The 22,144-nt window shown below is 38.5% G+C and overlaps 1 protein-coding gene across 4 annotated transcripts; it reads right to left on the bottom strand.

Annotated features, from left to right (window-relative positions):
- Positions 1–30: 30 nt before the first annotated feature.
- On the bottom strand, positions 31–19,531 carry FBXL3 (F-box and leucine rich repeat protein 3). 4 transcript variants are annotated; one of them, XM_081046210.1, is made up of 5 exons: positions 19,185–19,531; positions 14,719–15,067; positions 11,980–12,102; positions 8,993–9,164; positions 31–2,536 (listed from the first exon to the last, which is right to left on the bottom strand). In XM_081046210.1, exons 2-5 carry the CDS (start codon positions 15,064–15,066, stop codon positions 1,893–1,895), a joined length of 1,287 nt encoding a protein of 428 aa, XP_080902336.1. In that variant the 5' UTR covers position 15,067; positions 19,185–19,531; the 3' UTR covers positions 31–1,892. The 4 variants fall into 4 exon arrangements, with proteins under 4 accessions (XP_080902336.1, XP_080902337.1, XP_080902339.1 ...); XM_081046211.1 differs by having other exon boundaries at positions 19,342–19,525; XM_081046213.1 differs by having other exon boundaries at positions 14,863–15,067; positions 19,342–19,516.
- Positions 19,532–22,144: the final 2,613 nt, after the last annotated feature.

Below are 22,144 nucleotides of genomic sequence, written 5' to 3'. Positions count from 1 at the left end.
AGGGTAGTTTTTAAAAATTGTAATACAACAGCATTAGTAACTATCTTTATTCTTAAACTGATAAAAGCATTTAACACATAGATTACAAGTATAAACAAGTGTTATACATTTTGCTTATAAAGTGACAAAGTATTTCGAGCATTATATAATTCCATTTGTACAAAAAGTAAATTTCTGAATAAAGCTTTGGTTAGAACTGAATACGCACTGTCAAATCCATTTTCCAAAAGTTGTTCAAGGGGAAAAAGGTTCATTCACTAACACAGGTATTTCTTGTACAAAGTTTTTTACTATTTAGTAAGAGGGGGGAATATTATAATAATTTCCAAGTTTGGACCATCCTTTTTTCTTCTCATTTATATGTGGCCAGAATACCATCACTTATAAAAAGTATGATTTATGTAGAAAATCACCTTTTACTTTATTCTTAGGAAGGTAATCTACTTTAAAAATAGATTAGATTTGTAAGACTGTTAGCTTCCATAAGTAATGAAATGCTTTGTAAAGGTTTCAAGCGTTAATATATTCCACTGGGGGTAAATCACTTCTAATTTCCTTTAGGAGGGTACTATTGACAAGCACTAGTGCTCGTAATCAAAGTTTATATAATATCTAAAAAAACTAAATGTAGCCTAAAACTTAATGTTTTTACAGATTCTACAATGGATGGATTGCCTTTATTCATAAGTAATAAAAAATGCTATGTAACTTAATATAAAATATTAGTTTAACCAAATTAACAATCACAAAACTGCAGACATTTTTCTATTAAAATTTTCCAGTCCACTGAGCAACTTTTACTCAAAAATATGATTATGAACTTAAATATATCCTTTTTTAAATTTACTGTTTATGCTGAACTGTACACTGGTGCTCCTTTTATAATTTTTGAAAATCCTACTTACATAACTATATAATTCCAAAATGGAAAAAAGGAGCCATCACTAAGATTCACTGGTGACTAATATCTTTCATGGAAATAATTTTTTAAACATTTTAAAGTTCTACCTTTAATTATTTCAATTTAGCTTTTTAAAATAGGTAAGCTTTTCATTTTAATGATTGTATAACACTTCAAAACTAGTTTACATAAAAAAAAAAAACCAAGAACTGGTGAAGCATTCCTTACTTTACATACGCTGCCTCAAGTGCCACATACATAGTAACATACCGCAGAACAGAAATTTATATGGTTTAGCAGATTACAGAGTAAATCTAAAAGTATACAAAGCTAAACACTGCCACCCTTCTGTTTATTTTCTTTTAGTATGATCCTGGCTGTTTATTATCCTTCTATAATAACCATTGTGTGACATGTATCAATTTTCAAAGTGTTCGATTTATATACGTCATTAAACAGCTTTATAACATTTGAGAACAATAAACCAATCTTTTTCATTAGATATGAAATATCCTACATTTTTCTCACAAAATGCTCACTTTCCTGAGCTATATTAAACACCTTATAACAGGTGTATGGATAACTGAAGACCCTAAAATGTCAAGTTTACATTTTAAAAAAATGCATAGACAACATAACATTTTGGAAAATCTATCAGTACTCAATTCTTGGACATTATATAGGTTTTGTTCCTTCAGACCTTAAAATTTTTAATCTTTACAACAGGTTATTATTTTCAGTTTAGAACCACATTTTTTTCTTAGTTTTCTGTGATTTGAATGCTATGAGCTAAAGAAACAGATGAAGTTTTCTCACCAAAACTGGCCCATGGGTCTTTTAATAAACAATCCTTATATATTCAAGGCAGGTATCAAATTTCTGTGCCACAAAGTAGTAGAATTACATCAGAACTGCAGGAAATAAATTTTTATTATGATACAATATGCTTCGAGTTAAGGTGCTATTCATCATGCCCTACATCATCTGGTCTTTACCACGTGGGCATCATGTCTGGAAACCATACTCTACCAAGATGCTTGGACACTTCCCAATGAATCTGCTCCAAGCTATACTTTTGGTCAGGAATTAATACTTCTTCCATAATGGATAATTGAGACAGGCGGCCACCACACATCTTCACAAACTCAACAAAGGCACTACATGAGACTTCGCATTCCCCTAGTCCAATAGCGGACAAATTTTTGCAACGTTCTGCAATTCGAATTAACTCTTCATCAAGTGGCCGTAATCCATTAGCACACACTACTAGTTCAACTAGTCGAGGGCATGTCATTCCCACACGGCCAAGCACATCTTTGCTTACTGATCTCCCAAAGTAAAGATGAGTGGCAGGTATTTCATACCGAAAGAATGGATCAAATTCCTCTTCATATAAAAAAAAATACATCACTAAGTTCACCTTGGGTGAATGTCTGATGAAAGCATCCCAGCTGCTCTTCTGAATCGTATGGAAGTGTGTCTGTCCAGGGTTCTCACTGACTACATCAATGCGCAAGTGTTCTAATCGAACATGTTTCTCAGAAGATAAAGCAAGCAGCAATTCATCACTTAACAAGTGGTAATTCAGGGCCAGTTCACGTAAGCCATGACACTGATCAGCCACACAAAGGATACCTTGGAAGAAAAAAGACCTAATTATTTACAGATTTCTGTGAAAGTTCATTATTTGTTCAAAAATTTAATCAAGTACATGTTCCACAAGAAAATCTTAACATTTCCCTTAGCACAAAGCTATACAATTTAAAATTTACTTGTATGGTTGTAGCAGAAAGTAGGTCACAAACATTTAAAAATCTATTACTAATTTTGTCTACAAGAAAATGAGACTAATTCTAAATCTGATACCTTAAAAAAGAAATGAAGCTCACTTATCAACTCAGAAAAATCAAATTACTAATAATTGTATCCTTTTAAAATATACCATGACTAAGTTTATGTAATGTACAGCATTTTTTTTTAAATTATTAATAGTAAACTTACAGGTTAAGCAAGAAAAATTACATGATCATTGCAACAGAAGCCAAAGAACATTTTTTGAAATTCAAAACCTAATCTTAATCAAAAATAAGGAAAAACCATATAAAATACGATTTTTGTAACTAAATAAAACATTTGATAAAAAAAAAACATTTCTGTCAAATGAGCAGAGTTTAACTGCTAATAATATATAATAAGCTTGTAAAATTTCTATAAGGAAAAAAATACCAAGATACCATTAGATAAATGAGTCAAAAGGTAACTACCCAATTCACATTAATGGAAATATACATTAAGACTTTTAAAGCTCTCTTTAAATGGTTCTTATGCTTGGGGCACTATGCTTCAAAACTGTCCCAAACCCTTATGGCAGCAGTGGATTTACCAAAGGTCAATAGCTGGTCTCTAAAGTGGCCTACTAAGAAATCTGCATAGAAGACGCACTACTACTTGATAAATAATCCACTGAAACCATTTCATTCTTGTATTTAGAAAGGATAAGAACAAAATACACATCATATTCTCTACTATTCGTTGTAGATATGTTGGGTACTAGATATGTTATCTCACAAATACTAAAAAAAATCTAGATAAATATTATTTCTATTTTGAAGTTGAAGCAGCTATCTAAAGACAGCACAGCTGGAACTCAGAGACTCAGTGATGAGTGAGTCTTTTAAGTTCACGCACTTAACTACCACGTAAGGTGTGATAAGACTGAGGCCACCAATAAGCCAAAAGCTTTCTAGCAGTGGGAGGAGAACACAGGCAATAGAATTAGTGGAGATAAACTAAATCACCAGTATAAGAGAGTCACCAGAAAAGGGACTAAAAGACATCTGTACTGCACCATTCAGCCACTGCAAAATTTCTGTTCTCAACAAGGTATGTCTATACTTTAAAATAAAGCCTGATCTCCCAATGTAACCTGAACACACCTTTGTTCTTTGAAATCTCATAAAGCCTGATATAAAAACAAACACATGGGAAATGGTAACCAAAGAGGCAAATAAAAGAAACTTTGAGATATCATTTAATAATTACTAAAAAACAGTTGTGGCATAGTTCTAAAAGTGGTCCCAAAATCGCATGCCCTAATCCCTGCAACCTGTGCATGTGATTATCACTCCTTTTCTTTTATCACATTACATAGCACAGTTGGCTCGCAAGTAAGATTACCCAGGTGATCCTAATGTAACTGCATGAGTCCCTGCAAAATCAAGTTTTCTCTGGCTGGCCGCAGAAGTGGAAGTCAGAGAGATTCAGAGCTTCTCTGGCTAAGCACAGCAGCCAGCTGAGCCATACCTACAGAATCTTAGCAGTAATAAATGTTGGTTAAGCTGCTAAATGTGTAGTTATTAGTTATGCAGCAATAGAAACTAATCCATAGTCACAAGTGTTTAAATATTTAACACAAAATAGTGACAAAAATAAAACTGGTAAACTGTTACAACTAAATAATAAAATGACAACCTAATTAAAACACAGGCAAAAGATCTGAATAGCAATCTCTCCAAAGGTATACAGTGGTCAATAAGCACATGAAAAGACATTTGAGTCATTAAAAAAATACAAATTAAAACCACAATGAGATACCAGTTCACACCCACTAGGATAGCTATAATCAAAGACAGATAAGGGTTGGTGAGAATGTAGAAAAATTGGAATCCTCATACACTGCTAACAGAAATGTAAAATGGTACAGCTGCTTTGGAAAACAGTCTGGAAGTTCCTCAAATGGTTAAACAGAGTTACTATGATTCATCAATTCCACTGCTAGGTATATACCCAAGAGAAATTAAACCAGGTCCAAACAAAAACTTGTATATGACTTTTCATAGCAGCATTATTCATAATAGTAAAAAGGTGGAAACAACCCAAATTTCCACCAACTGGTCAACAGATAAATGTAGCATAGCCACGCAATGGAATATTTGACAATAAAATACTGATACATTCTACAACATGGATGAACCCTGAAGACATCACATTAAGGGAAAGAAGCCAGTCACAAAGTACCGCATATAGTATGATTCCATTTATATGAAATGTCCAGAATAAGCACATCTATAGAAAGATTAGCAGCTGCCTAGAGCTGGTTGGGATTAGGGTTTGAGGGGTGAGGTGGGGGAGTAAAAGCTAAGACATATGTGGTTTCTTTTTGGGATAATAAAAATGTTCCGAAATTGATTGCAGTGATGGATGCAGTACTCAGTCAATATGCTAAAAACCAAGTTGTAAACTATACGGTATCTGAATTGTATCTCAATAAAGCTGTTACAAAACTGGTATAAAAATCCACTGCTGGTGGAGTTATAGATTCATACAACTCATTTGGAAGAAAACACAGCAAGAAGCATAAAAAAGATCTGACCTAGTTCTTCCACTTTTTAATAGTGTCTTAAGGAAGAAATTAATAGAAGCAAACTGCTATATGCCAAAATAGTTAATTTTAATAATCAGCAAAAATGTGGAACAAGAACACATAGTTCTTGTTCTTAAGTTCTTATAGTTCTTCATAGTTCTTATAGTTCTTAAAAGAACTATAAGGCAAATGTTGGCTTATCAACAGGATAGAATACCGAGTAACTAATGCTCATTAGTTCAGCTGATAATTAATGAGTGTCGTACATGTCAAGTATTGATATGTAAAGATACAACAGGAACAAAACATCCTGATCCTAACAAAAGGCAGCAGATAATTAAACAAGAATGCTGTGGGAGTCCTAACAAGGGAACTGGGGAAGATCTGTCAGAACTAACACAGTGAAACCTACAGAATTGGAAGGATCAAGCTAGGACAAAAGGTGAGTGGAGAAGGCAAATGAACGGTATTTCCTGTGTGAAAAGCCAGAGATGTGGAAGAAAAGACAAGCGTTCTAAGAACTGACCGGAGCTCAATATACAGTATCCAAGTAAGAGAACATCTTAAAAGATGAAGCCCAACAGACAGGCAAGGCCCGGGTCATGTGACCTTGTCAGCCATGGTAAGGAGTTTGGATCTTATCCAAAGCATAGTGAGAAGTTTTGAAGGAAACTGGAGGGAAAAAAAAACAAAACAGATTTATATTTTAGGAAGATTACTGTGGCTGTAGCATGGAAATCAGATTAGAGAAGGGCAAGGTTGCAAGTTCAGCATCAGTTCAGAGGGTACAGCACGGAGATGGTAGGGGCCCGGACTACAGTACGAGTGGAGATGAAGAAGGGTACTGTGTCCTAGTCGGTTTGGGCTACTTAACAGAATCCTGTTGACGGGGTAGCTTTCACAATAAAATGTATTTCTTATAGTTCTGGAGGCTGGAAATCCATGGTGAGGGTGCCAGCATGGTGGGGTTTGGGTGAGGGCCAGAATGCTTCCTGACTTTAGATGGCCCCCTTCTGGCTGTCTCTCCACATAGTAGAAAGAGAGATCATTGCTTTCATCCTGTCTTAAAAGACACAAATCCCATTTATGAGGGCTCCACCCTCATGACCTAATTACCTCCCAACCCACCTCCAAATACCATCTCACTGGGGATGCAGGCTTCAACACATGAACTGGCTTGAGGGAGCCAACACAAACATTCATTCTATGGCATCATAGAAATTCAAGGCATATTTCAGTGATGGAGTCACCAGAACTCCCAGACTGAAGGAATGTAGAAAGGAAGGGCAGGAGGAATCAAGGATGTCTATCAGGTTCCTGATAACCAGATGGATGGTGATATTCACTGAGATAGTAAAAAGGGGGGAAAGAGAGATCTGGCAAGGAAATTCATTAGTCTGAAGTACCAGGGAGACATTCTAGACGCACTGGGCCACAAGCAGCTCAATACACAGCTCTGCAGGTATTAACACAGAACGTAACTGAAGTCATAGATGATGACAGAGCCCAGAGTTTACAAAGTAAAACAAAACAGGACTCAGTACAGAACACAGTCAAACATCAAAATTTAAGGAATGAAAAGAAAAACCAGCAAAGGAAACAGTAGGAAAAATCAAGAGAAAGGAGGAAAATCAAGAGTATGATATCAAAGAGGTAATACACAATTGTCAAATGGTGCCTAGGCGTCCAGTAATAGACAATTATAAGGACTTTATGAAATGGGATAAAAGTTTGATAAGATGTTCAGTAAAGACAGAAAACAGCCCTTAATTTCAAGTTAAAGATATTGTACAAATGTGCAAAATATGGAAAGAAAATATGCAAATATGTTAATCTTAAAGTCCTCTATTGTTATACTCTTAAATTAAAAAGTCTTGTAAGTACTCTTTCTCCTCTCTTCCCTTCCTGAAAAACTAGTCTAAAGCCATCAGATCAAACCAAGCAAGCTTACCGTATACTATCAGAATTGATGTGTATATTTAATAAAAATAAATGTACATGGATGTACCGCGATAGGAAGAATGAGCTCAGTCTCAGAGAAACCTGAGACCCGAAAGCTCTCACACAGTGTGGTTAAGTGCTACAAGTTATGTTCAGAGTGCTATGAAAACAACAGGTGGGTATCTAAACCAGAGTGGAGGAGGAAACAGGAATAAAACCAGAACATGAGCTGAATTTTGAAAGCTGGGCTGGAGTTATCTAGATGAAGAAGGGGACAGAGAAAAAGGTACAAAGTACTGATGACACACAGGTACAAAGAATTGTAGTTACATAGGGCTCAAGTAAAAGCTGCATGTGTGTGCGTAGCAAACACGATTAAAGAGACGGGGAGGTCAGGATACAAAAGACCTTGTACACCATGAAGCTATGAAGTATGGACCTTACTACCGTAGCAAATCTATAGTGATAGTAAAAGTTGACCTTAAATTCGATTATCATCTTTAGTGATAATCTAGAAGTGGCAGAAGCAGCTAAGAAAATAGTCATCCTTTGGTATCCTTGGGGGACTGGTTCCAAAACACACACACACCCATCCCACCCCACTATACAGATACTCAAGTCCCTTATATAGAATGGCACAGTATTTGCTTACAATCGACACACATCCTCCCACATACTTTAAATCATCTCTACATTAATTATAATAGTTAATACAATCTAAATTTTGTGTAAATAGTTATACTGCATTGTTTAGGGAATAGTAACAAGAAAAGAATCTGTACATGTTCAGTACAGATGTCACCATCATAGGCCGAAGTGCACAGTACATGTCAGAAACAATGTAACATTTTCACCCAGTATTTTCAATCCACAGTTGTTTGAATCCCTGGCTGTGCAACCAAGAACCCGTGGATACAGGCCAACTGCATTGCAAGAGACCTAATTCTCATCACCAAGATCCTGCATGTGGGAGACGGAAAATGAGCAAGTAACCTCCACTGAAGAGGGAAATCATTTTCTTGGGGGAAAGCCAGGATTTAATTATGTCAAAAAGGTGGGAGGTGTTCTGTAAAGAGCTCAAGGATTTAACACTCTCCCTTAAAACCAGGTTTCCCAAATAACACAGTGAAAGGACTGGGAGGGAAGTCAATGGTGGGAGAATGAGTCAGGAGCGAAGCATCACAGAGTAATATGAAGTACAGGTTTATACTTAGTTTGTGATACAAACCATTTGGAATTTAAATGATCTTAAACTATAATAATATAGAATATTTTAAAAATCTATACAAGAGAAGTTGGAAAGAGCTTCTATAATGCTATTGCCCCATTTGATGAGCTCTTGGCTCCAAAATTCAACTTAGGAAAGCATTATCTTGCAATAAAGCAACAACTTCAGCACAATTTTTTTTCCTTTACATAGTGAGAAGAAAAGCAATCATGAGATTGCACTGACTCAAAAACCTACCATTAGCTCAATTACAATTAGAGAAAATTCAGTTTTATCTATAAGGGCACCTCAGGCAGACCTCATATTGTCTTTTCCCTTTTTTTTTGTTTTGTTCGTTTTCTAGCACAGGTTGGACACAAATTGCCAAATAAAAAGATAAGAAAATAAGTTTGAAATGTCAATGCTACAGAATTTATGCTATTGTACTGACATTAAAAATACCTTTATGCAAAAGAAGTGAAATAATCACTAACCTACCTTCAAGGTTAATGATCAGTTTTTCTTCATTTGATTAAACACATCAATATTTTCACTAAAATGTTGGCAAAACACAACATACCTGCTGGAGAGACGTGAGGACAGCTGCTCATTTTCAGCAGCTTCAGCGTGTCACTGTTGTTGGCCACAAGGACTTTGAGGGATGGATCATCTACTGGGGTGTCATCTATCTTAAGCGAAGACAAGGATTTGGAGTTTACAAACACAACTGTCAGTGCAGAGATAAAGTGAGACTGAAAAGCAAAACAAATAGAACGTTTTAATTTTACAAATAAGAATTCAAGGGGTGTCTTGTAATACATACATGGCTCATCTGAACCCTAACGATGTATTTTGTAACTGTTTTAGGGGTAGCATCCCTTCACTCTGAGTATGGTAAAAAAGAGCTGACTATCTGCCATCTTGGAGAAGAGCCTTTTTACCTGTGGGAGGAAAAAAAAGACACCACGCCTCAGGATTAGTGTCTCTAAATCACAACAATCATGGTTTAGTAAAAAAAGGGAATTCTGGAATTCAGGATGAAAATACTTCTCAGACCCTCCACGTCACCTTACCTGGAAACCCTAGTGTTTGATAACACTGAACTACAATACTCAATATTTTGTGATATGATAGTAATGACCATTGAAATAGTAACTATTAGAATAATCATTAAAAATTAAAATAACAGTCAATCAACTCAGAAGCTAGGAAAGACTCATTTGGAATATAGAAGCTCATACCAAGTCTGATTCTAAAATAATAAAAATACTACCTAAATAGAATTCCAAATTTAAAATGCCTTTAAATATGTTAACTATGTATAGTATTTTCAAGCCTGTTTTATTTCAATGTACTTTTTCCACAAATGTACCATATCATTCCATTTATTATACACATATACTAAGTATCACTTGGACAGAGAATCTGACCTAAAGGAACCACCGTAGAGAAACAGCAACTGAAGCATGGCCAAAGTATGTAACTCTGAATAGTAAGAACTAAGAAGCCATAACCAATAGACAAAGGATCCAGGAGAGTAAGGGAAGAGGCCTATCGGAAAACTGAAAAATCCATATACAACTGGACCCACGCAGCTCAAACCTGTGTTGTTCAAGGGTCAGCTATGTCTGATCCATGACTGGGAGTCCGCGTATGCTGAGGCCTACTACAGTTACATGTGAATTTTTGACTGCTTGGGGGTTGATGCCACAACCCTTCCATTGTTCAAGGGTCAAACTGTACAATAAAAAACTATGTTCTTGATCACATTCCCTAGCTTACTTTTTCCCTACTATAATTAAGTAACTGGTTAACTACTTAAATTTTGATTAACTGTTTTACTATTTAAATGTGAACATCTTTCTCCTAATATTTAATATCAAATTCAGTTATATCTTAATCACATTTCTTCATTAGTATACTCATGACTGCATCACTGCCTTCTTTTTCCCATTTCTCTCAGGTTTAGCTCTGCTCAAACACACTTCTTTCCGGTTCTCTTTGGTTCTCCCAGGATTTCCAAGATATAGGAATATCCTACTCAATAGCTACATAAGCCGTAACAGGAAAAGAAAAAAAAAAAAGAAAAATACTGTAAGCATCCTAGGCCCCTTTAACAAGGAAGGAAACAGTCCTAGATACATCCATAGTTCCCAAACACAAAACTGCTACATATAAGCATAGTACCAGTGGTAAATATGCATTATAATAATCCTGAGTAATAAGAGAAAAATAAATTATGTTCAAAATACCTTTTAATATGGTATGTTTTATATACACAGCATATGTATGTGTTTTTTTAACTATGGTATGTACATTAAAAAAAAAAATCAATTCATCACATTTCATTTCCCACATCAAGCTTGAACGAGGTACTACCAATACCACGTAGCTTGGTGTTGCTAGGGTGAGGTCCTTGAACCGCCTTAGGACTGGACTGCTCTTAGGAAGGGAAAACTGGAATAAGTGTAGTAATCCAAAGTTTAGAAGTTCCTCAGATGATTTTTATGCACATTAAGTTTGAGAACAACAGTAACTCATGTACTTAGAATCTTAAAATACTGAAACGAACAGATTGCCCATTTCCCTTATTTTACACACCAGGCGAACATTTTATCTGAAATGTACAGTTAGTGGTCCTTTTTAAAATCAATTAAGACTTTGTTACTGGTGATACATTTGTTCCTGATATCCCATTGAACCACTTGGACTATAACACTCAGTTTAGTGTATGTTATACGCTAAATAGAACACTAAACATTGTATTTAAACTAAATATCATATTTAACACTAAATAAATACACTAAATATTTACTAGGATGATTCCTCCTGAATCATCCTAGTAAATTAAACTCTTAGGTATTTTAAAGGGATGTCTACATTTTAGTTGGTGGTATACTCTGAAAACCTTTTACGTGATTTTTGGACACTAACCTACTGAACATTAGCCAACATACTCAAGGGCCTTTATTAGTTGCCTTTCTAAAAATGCACAGCTCTTACTCTTTTATTTTAAGAGAATAATTATTAGAGAGAGAGAGAGACTATTTCTAATTACATGTAGGATCATGTTAGAACATCAATATGGATATAAATTAACTCTTCACCAAGTTTTCTTTAAATAAAATCTGTAAATTAGTCCAAGTTGTACTGATACTGACTTGGCTCAAGAATACATCTTTACACCCTTACCAGAAGCTTCCATAAGCAGCTATAACTACTTTCAATACTGGCATTGTCTACTTCCTTTGATTATAATTTCACCAATCTGCACTAAAAGTCCAAAAAGGAGCATCGGTATGTCTTTTTTCTAATATGCTTGCTTCTCAGTTTTTCTTTGTTTTTTTGTCAAACTCATTCACTCTGCAACTGTACCCATGAAGAAACACAAGGATGAGAAAAAAGAAAAGATTTAAAAAATCTGTTGTTGCTTAGCATTCTAAATAGTAACGGGTTTTTCATTTTATATATACTACTTTTCTTGCACTCCCATCATTAGTACAAGACACAGGTAGGGTTTCGACGGAATTCTCAGTAACAGCTAATAAAACAAAACCAGCAAGATACCTTTGGTAAATCCATAAAACTTGGTCGAGCAGTTGAAATCAGTCCAAGTGTTTTTAAAGAGCAATTCACAAGTTGCGATAATATATCACAAGCTGCTTCAGCTGATTCTTTGCTGCTGTCCACCTTCGAAGAGAAAACATCATTTACCCACGGATATATTTGTATTTCTCTGTGCATATCTTAACTTTATAAAAGCCAAGAAATATAGTTATTAGCTTACTGCATTATAATTTAAAGAATACAGATTTTTTTCAATCACCCAACCTCACATACCACATCAGTCTTTTCTGAGTATACCTGAGAAATTATAAGAGCAACTGTCAAGACTTAACTTTTGTTGTAAGATATATATTTAATCTTCAAAGGACCTGGCTTTTAAGTTGATTTATTTCAAACTGACTAATAACATAATGGGATGCATGAATTTATCTACGAAAAGTAATTTTACGAGTATTTGTTAGCAGATCCAATCATACATATAAATGCAGTGTCTAAGGTACACGTTTCAAGACTCCAGAAACTGAATGAGTAATCAGAAGGTTCAAGTGAATCACAACCTGGGATTCATCATTAATGTTATTAATGAAAAAATGAATGTGAAGTACAATGAGGGCCTCCAACCAGTCAAGCATGAAAATCTGAACCAAATGAGAAGTATCTGCTCTTCTGCATAGATATTTCCTGGGAAAAAGGTGGCCAAAAAACTCCTCAAGGATGTAAAGAGCTCTTTTACCAAAAAGGAAGTTGTTCTCTGGGCTAAAAAGCATCGTAGTCCAGATTAATATACATCAGCTTAACCAAAGATGTCCTGAAGGTTGTACAACTGACATACTGATCTATATTAAAGTTTCAGAGCTATTTAAGTATTAGGTTGGTGCAAAAGTAACTGCGGTTTTTGCTATTATTTTTAACCTTTTAAACCGCAACTACTTTTGCACCAACCTAATATTACCCTTTGACTAAGTTTCTCTGCTCCAGTGGTTCTCAAAGTGTGGTCCCTGGACCAGCAGCATCGCCATCACCTGGGAACTTGCTAGAAACACAAATTCTCATGTCCAATCCAGACCACCTGAATCAGAAACTCTGGGGGTGGACCCAGCAATCTTTGTCTCAACAAGCACCCTAGGTGGTTCTGATGAACACAAAGTTTGAGAACCACTGTCTACACTAATAACTAACTATAAGCCTCTTTGGCCTATAGTCAGTGATGAATTAAATGTATTATCAAGAGAGCACAAAAGATTCCTGTGATGTGGCTCATTTTGCAAATCAAAAATTATTTCCCCAGCAAAATAAATAAAAATGTTTAAATTTATAGCACAAATGGTTTTGTGAGGGTTATGCAAGTTGGACACAGCTGAATAGTGCCACAAGGCTATAAAAGATTAATACCGACCCAGCCAATCCACAGGATGGAAGTAGTCGTTAGACCTGTAAGATTAATGTCTTGTACTCATCTTTTTATAGTATTGAGCATTAGAACGCTCTCAGCAACTCAAAGATGACTGAAACCAAAGGGAAGGCTCTTCAGGTTTCTTCATGGGGATGTGGGGGAGAAACAGCACCTGAGGAGTTTCAATCCTTCTGCCATTACCCTATCCTTGTCCCTCATTAGGGTTACTAGGTAACATATAAGACATCTAATTAAATAAGTATTAAGTGTGTCCCAAATAATGCATGGGGCATATTTATATAAAAAATATTTGTTAATTGTCTGAAATCAAATTTAACTAGGCTTCCTCTATTTTTATTTGCTAAACCTAGCAATCCTACCCCAGTGACCTAAGTGTCTTTATGCATTTTTGTGGGAAGGAGGCCATAATATTCAACCATTCCCCTCACCAGGTGTTTCCTCCTCCTTGGACACCGATAGGTGAGTAACATTCCATCTAAGAAGGAATGACATTCTTGGGAGCAGACGAGACTTTAGTTTTGGTAAGGAACTCTGGGTTAAGAACTATTGCTTTATCTAGGTTTAACTTGACCTGTTTAACAATTGCTAGACACAGGTAAATCAGCTATTCATGCATTACTTTTGAATAATAATTATCAGGTGTGTTAAGAATTTAGTAAACTTGCCCATAATCCATTATTAATCCCCAGAACAAAACATTACACTCTTCTGTACTCATACAAACCACTGTGATTCCTTGAACTATTCTGGACATCTCAAAAAGCCACCCCACTTCATTTATTTCATCACTGCGTGATTTCCAGTATGTCCCTTCCAGCAATGAAAAGAAAAAAAAGTTCTTTCTGGCATTCTTCCACGTACATTTTTGTATTTCTCTCTAAAATATATTCATCTAAACCTTTTACATAAATTTCTCTGTCTCCTTTTTCTTTGAAGACCCCATGTCATAAAGCCATCAATAAGCAAGCTCAGTTCCTATTAGATAGAAATAACAATTAAGTTTTAGTCAATCATAATCTGCACATTTAAAAATTTTTATTGTATATTTCTTCTTCAAATTGTTCACAATAATTCAACGTGATTAACAGCTTTTGTCAATGATTTATTCTCAGTGCTCTACTTTGAAAGAAATTAATAATTATAATAAAGTGGAGTAGTTTAGCTTCAATGTTATTTGTGACAGCTTCTAAGGTACACGATAATTCTAAATCTTTTAAGTACTTTCCCTAGAAAAGGCAATATTTCAAAAATATGAGAAGATGTACTGATTAGGATACAAAAGCCACTAAATATGCTTCATTTTTTAAAAGAATTTAAAGTATTACCTTGAAGCTGACATACTGTAGATGGTTTGAATGTCTTTTAATAATCTGTTTGATCAGCTCGGGATGTGTAGCTTTCAAATAAGATGTAGCTGGCTGATTCAGTTCAAATTCAAAACATCTCCACAAGTCAGGCATATGAAATACCTGGTTCCAGCTGCGGCAAACTTGTGAAGCATGAGCCCGGTCAAGAAGAGGCAAATACTTAAATACGTGGAGAATAATGTCTGGCAGGAGATTACCCCAATCACAAGTCTGAAAACGCTCATTTGTAGTTCTCATTTTCTTGGATTTCTCTGCAGTACCTTCTTCTGATGAATTATGGTCACTATCTCTTCCTCCTCGTTTCATCCTATTTAGAAAAAAATGCGTAACGTTTTTCATACTTAACTTTTAAATAGAACTAAATCCAAAATTCATTCTTCTGTCACTGAGATGTGTATATATGTATTTGTAAACACAAACATGTCGAAAGAACCAAACCAGTAATTCCAGGAGAATATCAAAACAAAATGTAATGAAAAATTTCAGTGGAGACCACCTATCATTTTATAAATTCTATACAGGAGTTTTCAAACATTTGTATACTATACTTACTTACTTACTTACTTACTTGGGGAAAAAGTATCATCATTTTGAAACTAAACCAAGAATTTATATTTCAAAAGTTGTAGTCAACTAACTAAAAGGAATATAAAAGAGAACCTACAGTGACACTTCCCAAAAGTTTCTCGAAAGTCAACTGAGGATATCTGCTATATTTGAGTTCATGAATTCAAAGCAAACCAGAGTCCCATGAACCTCCAGAGAAGAACTGAAATGAGTAGCCAACAGATCTTTCCACGTTAAGTCTGTGATACATGTTACTGTCAGAACCAATCTCTGCTAAAAATAAGCAAACTCATCCCTACTATGCAATATTTGGCCTGGAATGTGGTTTCTTCTTCCAACACATCACTTACTATTGCAGTATTTTCCCCAAGTTGTTTCTGAATTGTAAGTATTTATTGCATGTATTTGTACTACCTTCATTCCATTTGTTTCTTTGAAAATAGTCCTTTTGTTGCAAAAGAGTAGGATGGGCTCTGAAATCAAGCTCCCTGGGTTTGAATCCTGGCTCTACCTCACTTGTTATGTGGCCATGAACAAAATTACTTGACCTTTCTGTGTTTCAGTTTGTAAAATGAAAATAATTAACACATAGAGTTCTTGAAGGAATTTAATAAAAAGCACTAGGACTTCTGAAAGGAGATAGGTGACTGTTGAACTCAGGTACAGTAATGCAGTCCAACTCAGGTATAGGAAAGCAGTCCAGCATTAAAGACATTAAAGTGCACAACACACTAAAAATAGGAAAAATGATCCTATTTTTGTTTTAAAAAGAAGTGTGTGTGAGAGTGGGCAAGAACAGAAGAAGCTTATGTATGAGAAATACACATTGGAAGTAGATTCACCACATTAATATAGTAACTATAACAGTTAATTGCATTGTAACATATTAATAGTGCAATTACAGCGTTTTTTTTGCCAATATGACTCTATATTTTATGTATTTCTTTTAATGTCAATGAATTACGTTGTAATCAGGTAAAAAGGTAAATCAGATAAAATTGTTTTGACTTGTTACTTAGAAAAATAAGTATCACAGGCTCTAAACTAAGTGGGGACCACTAAGTAGTACCTCTATTTAGTTTAGAGCCTGCAATACTTATGTCTCTAGAAAGCAGTTCTAGCAAGGTGGTGGTTTGGATTTGGAGTCATAGGAACTTTTGAAAAGGATAGCTTGTGGCTCCAACTCTCTTTTTCTGGCACATCAGCAGACAAGAATTTCTGATTCCAGTGTGGAACAAAGGATGTGCATATGTATGACTCCTAACCAAAAAAGTCTTTGCAGATTCTCTACCCAGTAGCTAGCAAAATTTGTGAAAAAGGATTGGGGGCTGGAGGGAAACAATGGCAGAGACCCCTGCTCTTCATGCCATTAAAATCAGCTCAGGAGGATTTAGCACATGTGCAATAAACTGCCTTTTCCTCACTGCTCTACCTAAGTAAATGGTGTATATCCTATTGAAATAGCAGGGGGAAATAAAGGAAGAAAACAATGACAGAGGTGATGGCAAGAGGGTAGTTTCACAGAAGACTAAAATTTACGTGTGAATCTAAGAACACTTTTCTAAAAATATGTTTAGAGACGAGTAGTATAATCTACAATGTAATCTTAATTTTAAAATCTCTCTCCCAGTAATAATGTCCCACTAGAGGTTGAAATAACACTGTCATTATGACCTGTTTTTCTTTAACTTATTCTGAAGGCTTACTTTAATTTTAGCATACAAAATTTGGGTCAAAGAACAAAGAGTTTGCTACCTAGGGCTTATAATTTCTCTTCTGACTGTCTAAAACTCTTCAAAATTTTGAGATAACAGAGGTTGGAAAAAGAATGAAGCCATCTTTATAACTTCTACTCCTCATTATAGAATGCTGATCTCCTCCTCTTTCTGGAGAAGTCATCTAAAACCAGAACTATCCAATTTAAAGATGAAATGATTCATCTTACTTTAGAATATATGGACATATAATTGAAAATAAAATGACAGTATTATTCATACAATTATCTTTACTAATACTTTGCTGATCCTAATAGATACTTTCTTTTATCTATTACCACACTGTTTTAAATAAAGTATATTTCGGTACCTTTCCAAGAGGAGGGGAGGAAAAAGTTGACATATTAAAAAGAAGTATGCAACACTTCATTTAGATATAAGATTATGTGATCACCAAAGTGTATTTTAGGCACTTACTACTTTATAAATAGCAAAACAAAGTCTGTACATTACCATATACAATATGACTATAATTTTTCAGAATTCTAGTACATTCAGCAATAGAAAAAACTCTTAAGCCCAAATACCAATAAAAATGGTCTCTGTATTATCCTCATTTGTGCATGAAAAAAAAGATCACCCAGAGGGCATCTAATAAAAATTTTAAATGCCAATTTTTTCCAAGATGATCTCATTTATCCATGCAAAAATTGACATGGCTTTCGAAAGTATTTTATTACATCTATTTACACATGAAGTTCTGCTGTAGAGAAAGTTAAACAATTCAAAGCACCCACCAGCCTGCCAAGAATTTACATCAATGGATTATCTCTGCCTTTGCGTCAAAATGAACCATCTATTATATTTTAACAGGAGTGAAAGGAAGCTGGACAATCAATGTCCAAGTGACTTTGTACAGCATCAAAACCAGGCAGGCCTCCTCAGGGCTCCAGCAATTCAATTCCAAAACGCAACTTTTCCGGGCTCCAAATAACTGATGCAACTTGGGCCACTGAGAGCGTTTGGTGAGGGACTGAGGTAACAACTATGAAGGACCGAAAAGCAAACCAACGAGGAAAAACTGCAGATTAATTAAGCAGCGCAGGGAGTGACGGAACTAAGTGATCATTTCCACGTCCTCTGAAAGGAGCAGTCCCACTTGTGTCAGGTGAAAGAGGGCACAAGAGACCACTTATCCCTCACTGGATCAGGGACTCTGGTAATTTTAAAAGCCCATTTATACTCAGCTCTCAAAAGCCTGCCTCGGCATCGTATTTCCTTTCCATTTATGTCCTGCTTTGACTTACTATCAGAATTAAGATGCATTCTTTGGCCGGCATACAAAAATAAAGCCACGGAGAGAGATTAAGTCTCAGAACGAGAAGGTAGGGGAACACGTACTGGCGCGAGTCTGTCTAGCGGTCCTTTGTAGATAACTGGCAGTCAATGGCATTTTTATAAATATTTCAGGAATGACGGAGAATACAAGCCCAATTACAAGACCTGGGCCACTGGGTACCGTCAGCACAGACGTAATCTCACTCCTCAGCTGCGAGCGCAGGCCCATCGCCCGACAGGCCGCCCCCCGATCCCCGCCGGCAGCCCCACCTGCAGCGGCCGCTCAGCACACGGCGACCAAGGTTTCCCCTCGGCCCCGCGCCCGGGCATCCCCGCTCCCGGCGCCGCCTCGCGGACGGACCTCGCGCGCGCCCCTGGGCGTCTGCTGGGGCAGTTAACGCCCCTCGTTTCTCCGGCTATGGGCGCGGGCTCCAAGGCGCCTGTCCTCAAGGCCTGCCCGGAACAATAACGCCCGGCCGGGGCCGCGGGGAGGCTGCTCGCGCCCCCCGCGCCCGCGCCGCCCGCGCCCGCGCCGCCCGCGCCCCCCGCGCCCCCCGCGCCCCCCGCGCCCCCCGCACACGCGCCACGCCTTGTTGACATGGTTTGAAGCCGGCGAGCGGGGAAACGCCCCCAGCCGGTCCGGGTGTGAGCGCCGCGCCCCGCCCGCGCTCGGAGGGGCGGCCCCCGCGCGCCCGGAACCCCGCGCGCCCGGAACCCCGCGCGCCCCCGCAGCCCCCCGCCGTCGGCCGACCCGCCCCGTCCCGCCGTCGCAGCGGGGCTCGGGCACTAACCCTCCGCCGTTACCTGCTGCCGCCGGGCTCCGGGGGTGGCGGCGGCTGGTTCCGCGGCTCTCACATGCGGCCCCCCGGGCCCCGCGCGTCGGCTTCCCGCCGCCGCGGCCCCCCGCGCTCCGCCCGCATCCGAGACGCTGGTCCCGCGCAAGGCACCAATGCGGATCCACCTTTGCGGCTCTGGCTGCGCCGAGAGAAGCCTTCCTCCCCAGGCCCGCGCCGTCCGCGTCCTTCCCCCGAGCCCACGCGCGCCGTGAGGAGCTCCTCGGCGAGCCCCCGCCACCGCGCAGAGCCTCCGCACCGCCGCCCGGGCTCCGACTCCAAAATGGCGCCCGGGGCCCGCGGCCGCGCGCTTGCCCTGGCGCGTCTCCGCCCGAAGGGGGCGCGCGTCCGCAGTGGTGCGCGCGCGCGCGGCGGGCGCGAGTGGGCCGCGCCCACGCAGGAGCGCGCGCTGCCCCGCGCCGCTGGGGCCCTTCCGCCTCCAGGTTCCACGTGACGGCTGCTTTTAGGAGATGTTTGGTGTTTTGAGGCCAAAGTGGGAGGGCTGGAGCCAACGAGATGCCTAAGACACTGTCTGTGGTTGAAACTGGAAAGTTTAAGGAGGTGGCGCAGATGAGGGAGGGAGGGGGCGTCCCGAGCCCGCAGGAGCCCGGCTGCCGGGCGTGGGGCAGAAGGACCAGCGGGAGCTGAGCCCCGCACACACCTCCGCGATGGCCGCCCCTGCGCCGCGGGGCCCAAGAGGTTACAATACAAACTCTATAAACATATGCACACTTCGTATACCGGTCTACGTAGGGTGTTTTTACAAACTGCAAGGATGTATACCAGAATGGTGACAGTGTTGACGCTGGGAGTATGCATGATTTTTATATTTAAATACATTTTTCAATTTTTCTAAAAACGATTTGTATCATCAGAGTTAATACTTTTTAAAAACCTCCTTTACAAAATAGACTCCTGAAGTGTGTAAACAGCTTTCTGAAACACAATAAGGAAAATGTAAGGGAATAGTTGTTTAAAAGCTCTGCTGAACCCTTTTGTAAATCGACGCATCTTTGTCCCTCTTACTTGTTTACTGAAACAAGTAACCTAGTTAACTTGTTTTAAACGTTTGGATTTTTGGATCGTGGGTTTTCTTCAAAAGTTAGAATGTCCTTAGGTGCAAAATCATAACTTGAGTCATACACCATTCCTCCTGCCTGCCTCAAAAATAAAAAGACAGTAATTTTCCATCGAAAGGTGGCTTTTCAAGGATTTGACCCACGTGTAGGAGACTGGAAGGGACTGATGCTCCACTCTCCCACATCACACCCCTCCGCACCCCCACACTGAGCTAGGATGCCCTGTGTAAAATTATATTTGGATTCACTTGGGAAAATGCCAGTGTTTTCTGTTAGGACCTGACTGGTGATTCATCAAGTCAAACTGAACAAAGTCTCTCATAACATATTGTGGTTGTACCTGAACTGCAACATTTTTTTAGGTCCCTGAGTGACTGAATGATGAAGCAGGTTTTTAGACAGGTGACGGTAATTACTAGAGGAAGAAAAACAGATACAGGCCCATTTATTTAAAGCTACGTTAACAGTATAAATGATCAGCAAAGGACATTAAATCAGCAAACATAATGAGTATATATTATTACCACATTCAGACTGTCACACTCCAATTGTAGTCTTTTTTAAATTCCTCACTACAGGCTATCTTCTCTCTAAAGGATCTTGGTTCAATTTACCTATCAAATTCTCCCTCTTCATCCCTATTATGAAAATAATTTAATTTTTATGTTTTTAAAAGAAACTTGTATTTATTTTTGAATCAGTCAATACTTATTTACATTTGTCAGTTGTGGTGAAGAGGAACGGTGGCTGTGGAGCAGTTGGGTCCCGCAGAGAAGAATATTTTATTACTGACCCTGTTTAGAATTGTCGCTGCATGTGATTAAAAGAAAGCAAATCGACATTTAGTCAGCTTTATTAATCCCTTCCTTGGATGCTCGGACTTACAACAGATAACCCTAGGAACTATAGATGGTCATTTCCTACTACATGGTCTGGAAATCAGAGAAAGGTGCTCCGTGGTGAGAAAAAAGAAAAGCAAAAGAGATGCAAGAGGACCTAGAGGAGGCCAGGGAGCCGGAGTCTCCAGCCCTGGTTCTACTTTTTCCAAAGCCCGGAGGTATCACAGTGATTTCAGTTTTTCTTACTGGCTAAAGTTATTTTGAATTTGTTTTCTTTTGCTCGCTACCAAAACTCCTTACCAGTGCAAACTTGATCTGGAAAGGTTCTTCGTTGGGTCTCAAATGACTTTTCCTTCTAACTGAAAGGCAGTCATGCCTTTGGTGTCACCAAATTTGGTGTCACCGTATCCTGTTTCTGGGAGTGAGTTTGGGTGTGGCATTTTCTCCATAGCTGCCATTCACCAAGGACACTTCTGCCTAGTAACATAGGGGTGATGGGCCCTGCGGCTGGCTGGTCTTGGATGGAGCCCCAGGAGAATGGGCTTACACCTGCCCCTTTTTGATGGATTTCCTGCCTCCAACTTGACATGACCAATCACTGGCCTTACTATAAGAAAGAGGTATGAAGTTCTTTGCTGAGGGGCAGGTAGATCTCTGAAGCGCAGTTGAGTGGGGGAGGAACAGAGCTTTTAATTCTGCCTTAGTTATTCCTTTGATTCATAGAAATGGAGGGCCTTTGAGATTAGAATGTCTTTTCCCACTCTTTTACCTTCTCTCTCCCCAATTCCTCTCTTTTTTTCTGAAGCTCTCTTCTCTCAGTTCCCTCCTTGTGGTGTTTCCCAACAGGAGGAGAAGCTCTTGTCTCCTCCATTCCCTTCTTGGATCTTGCAAACTTGACAGCCCCAAGTCTCCACTGCTCAGTCAAAACTGCTCCAGATCTGAATGGAGATGTGGGTTGGGTCGTAGCTCCGGTTTTGATCCTAGTTCTGCCTTTACTGGATATGCGAGCTTGG

Source organism: Rhinolophus hipposideros (genome assembly GCF_964194185.1).
Source record: "Rhinolophus hipposideros genome assembly, chromosome: 4".
Lineage (NCBI taxonomy): Eukaryota > Metazoa > Chordata > Mammalia > Chiroptera > Rhinolophidae > Rhinolophus > Rhinolophus hipposideros.
This window is presented reverse-complemented; position numbering and strand designations above follow the sequence as displayed.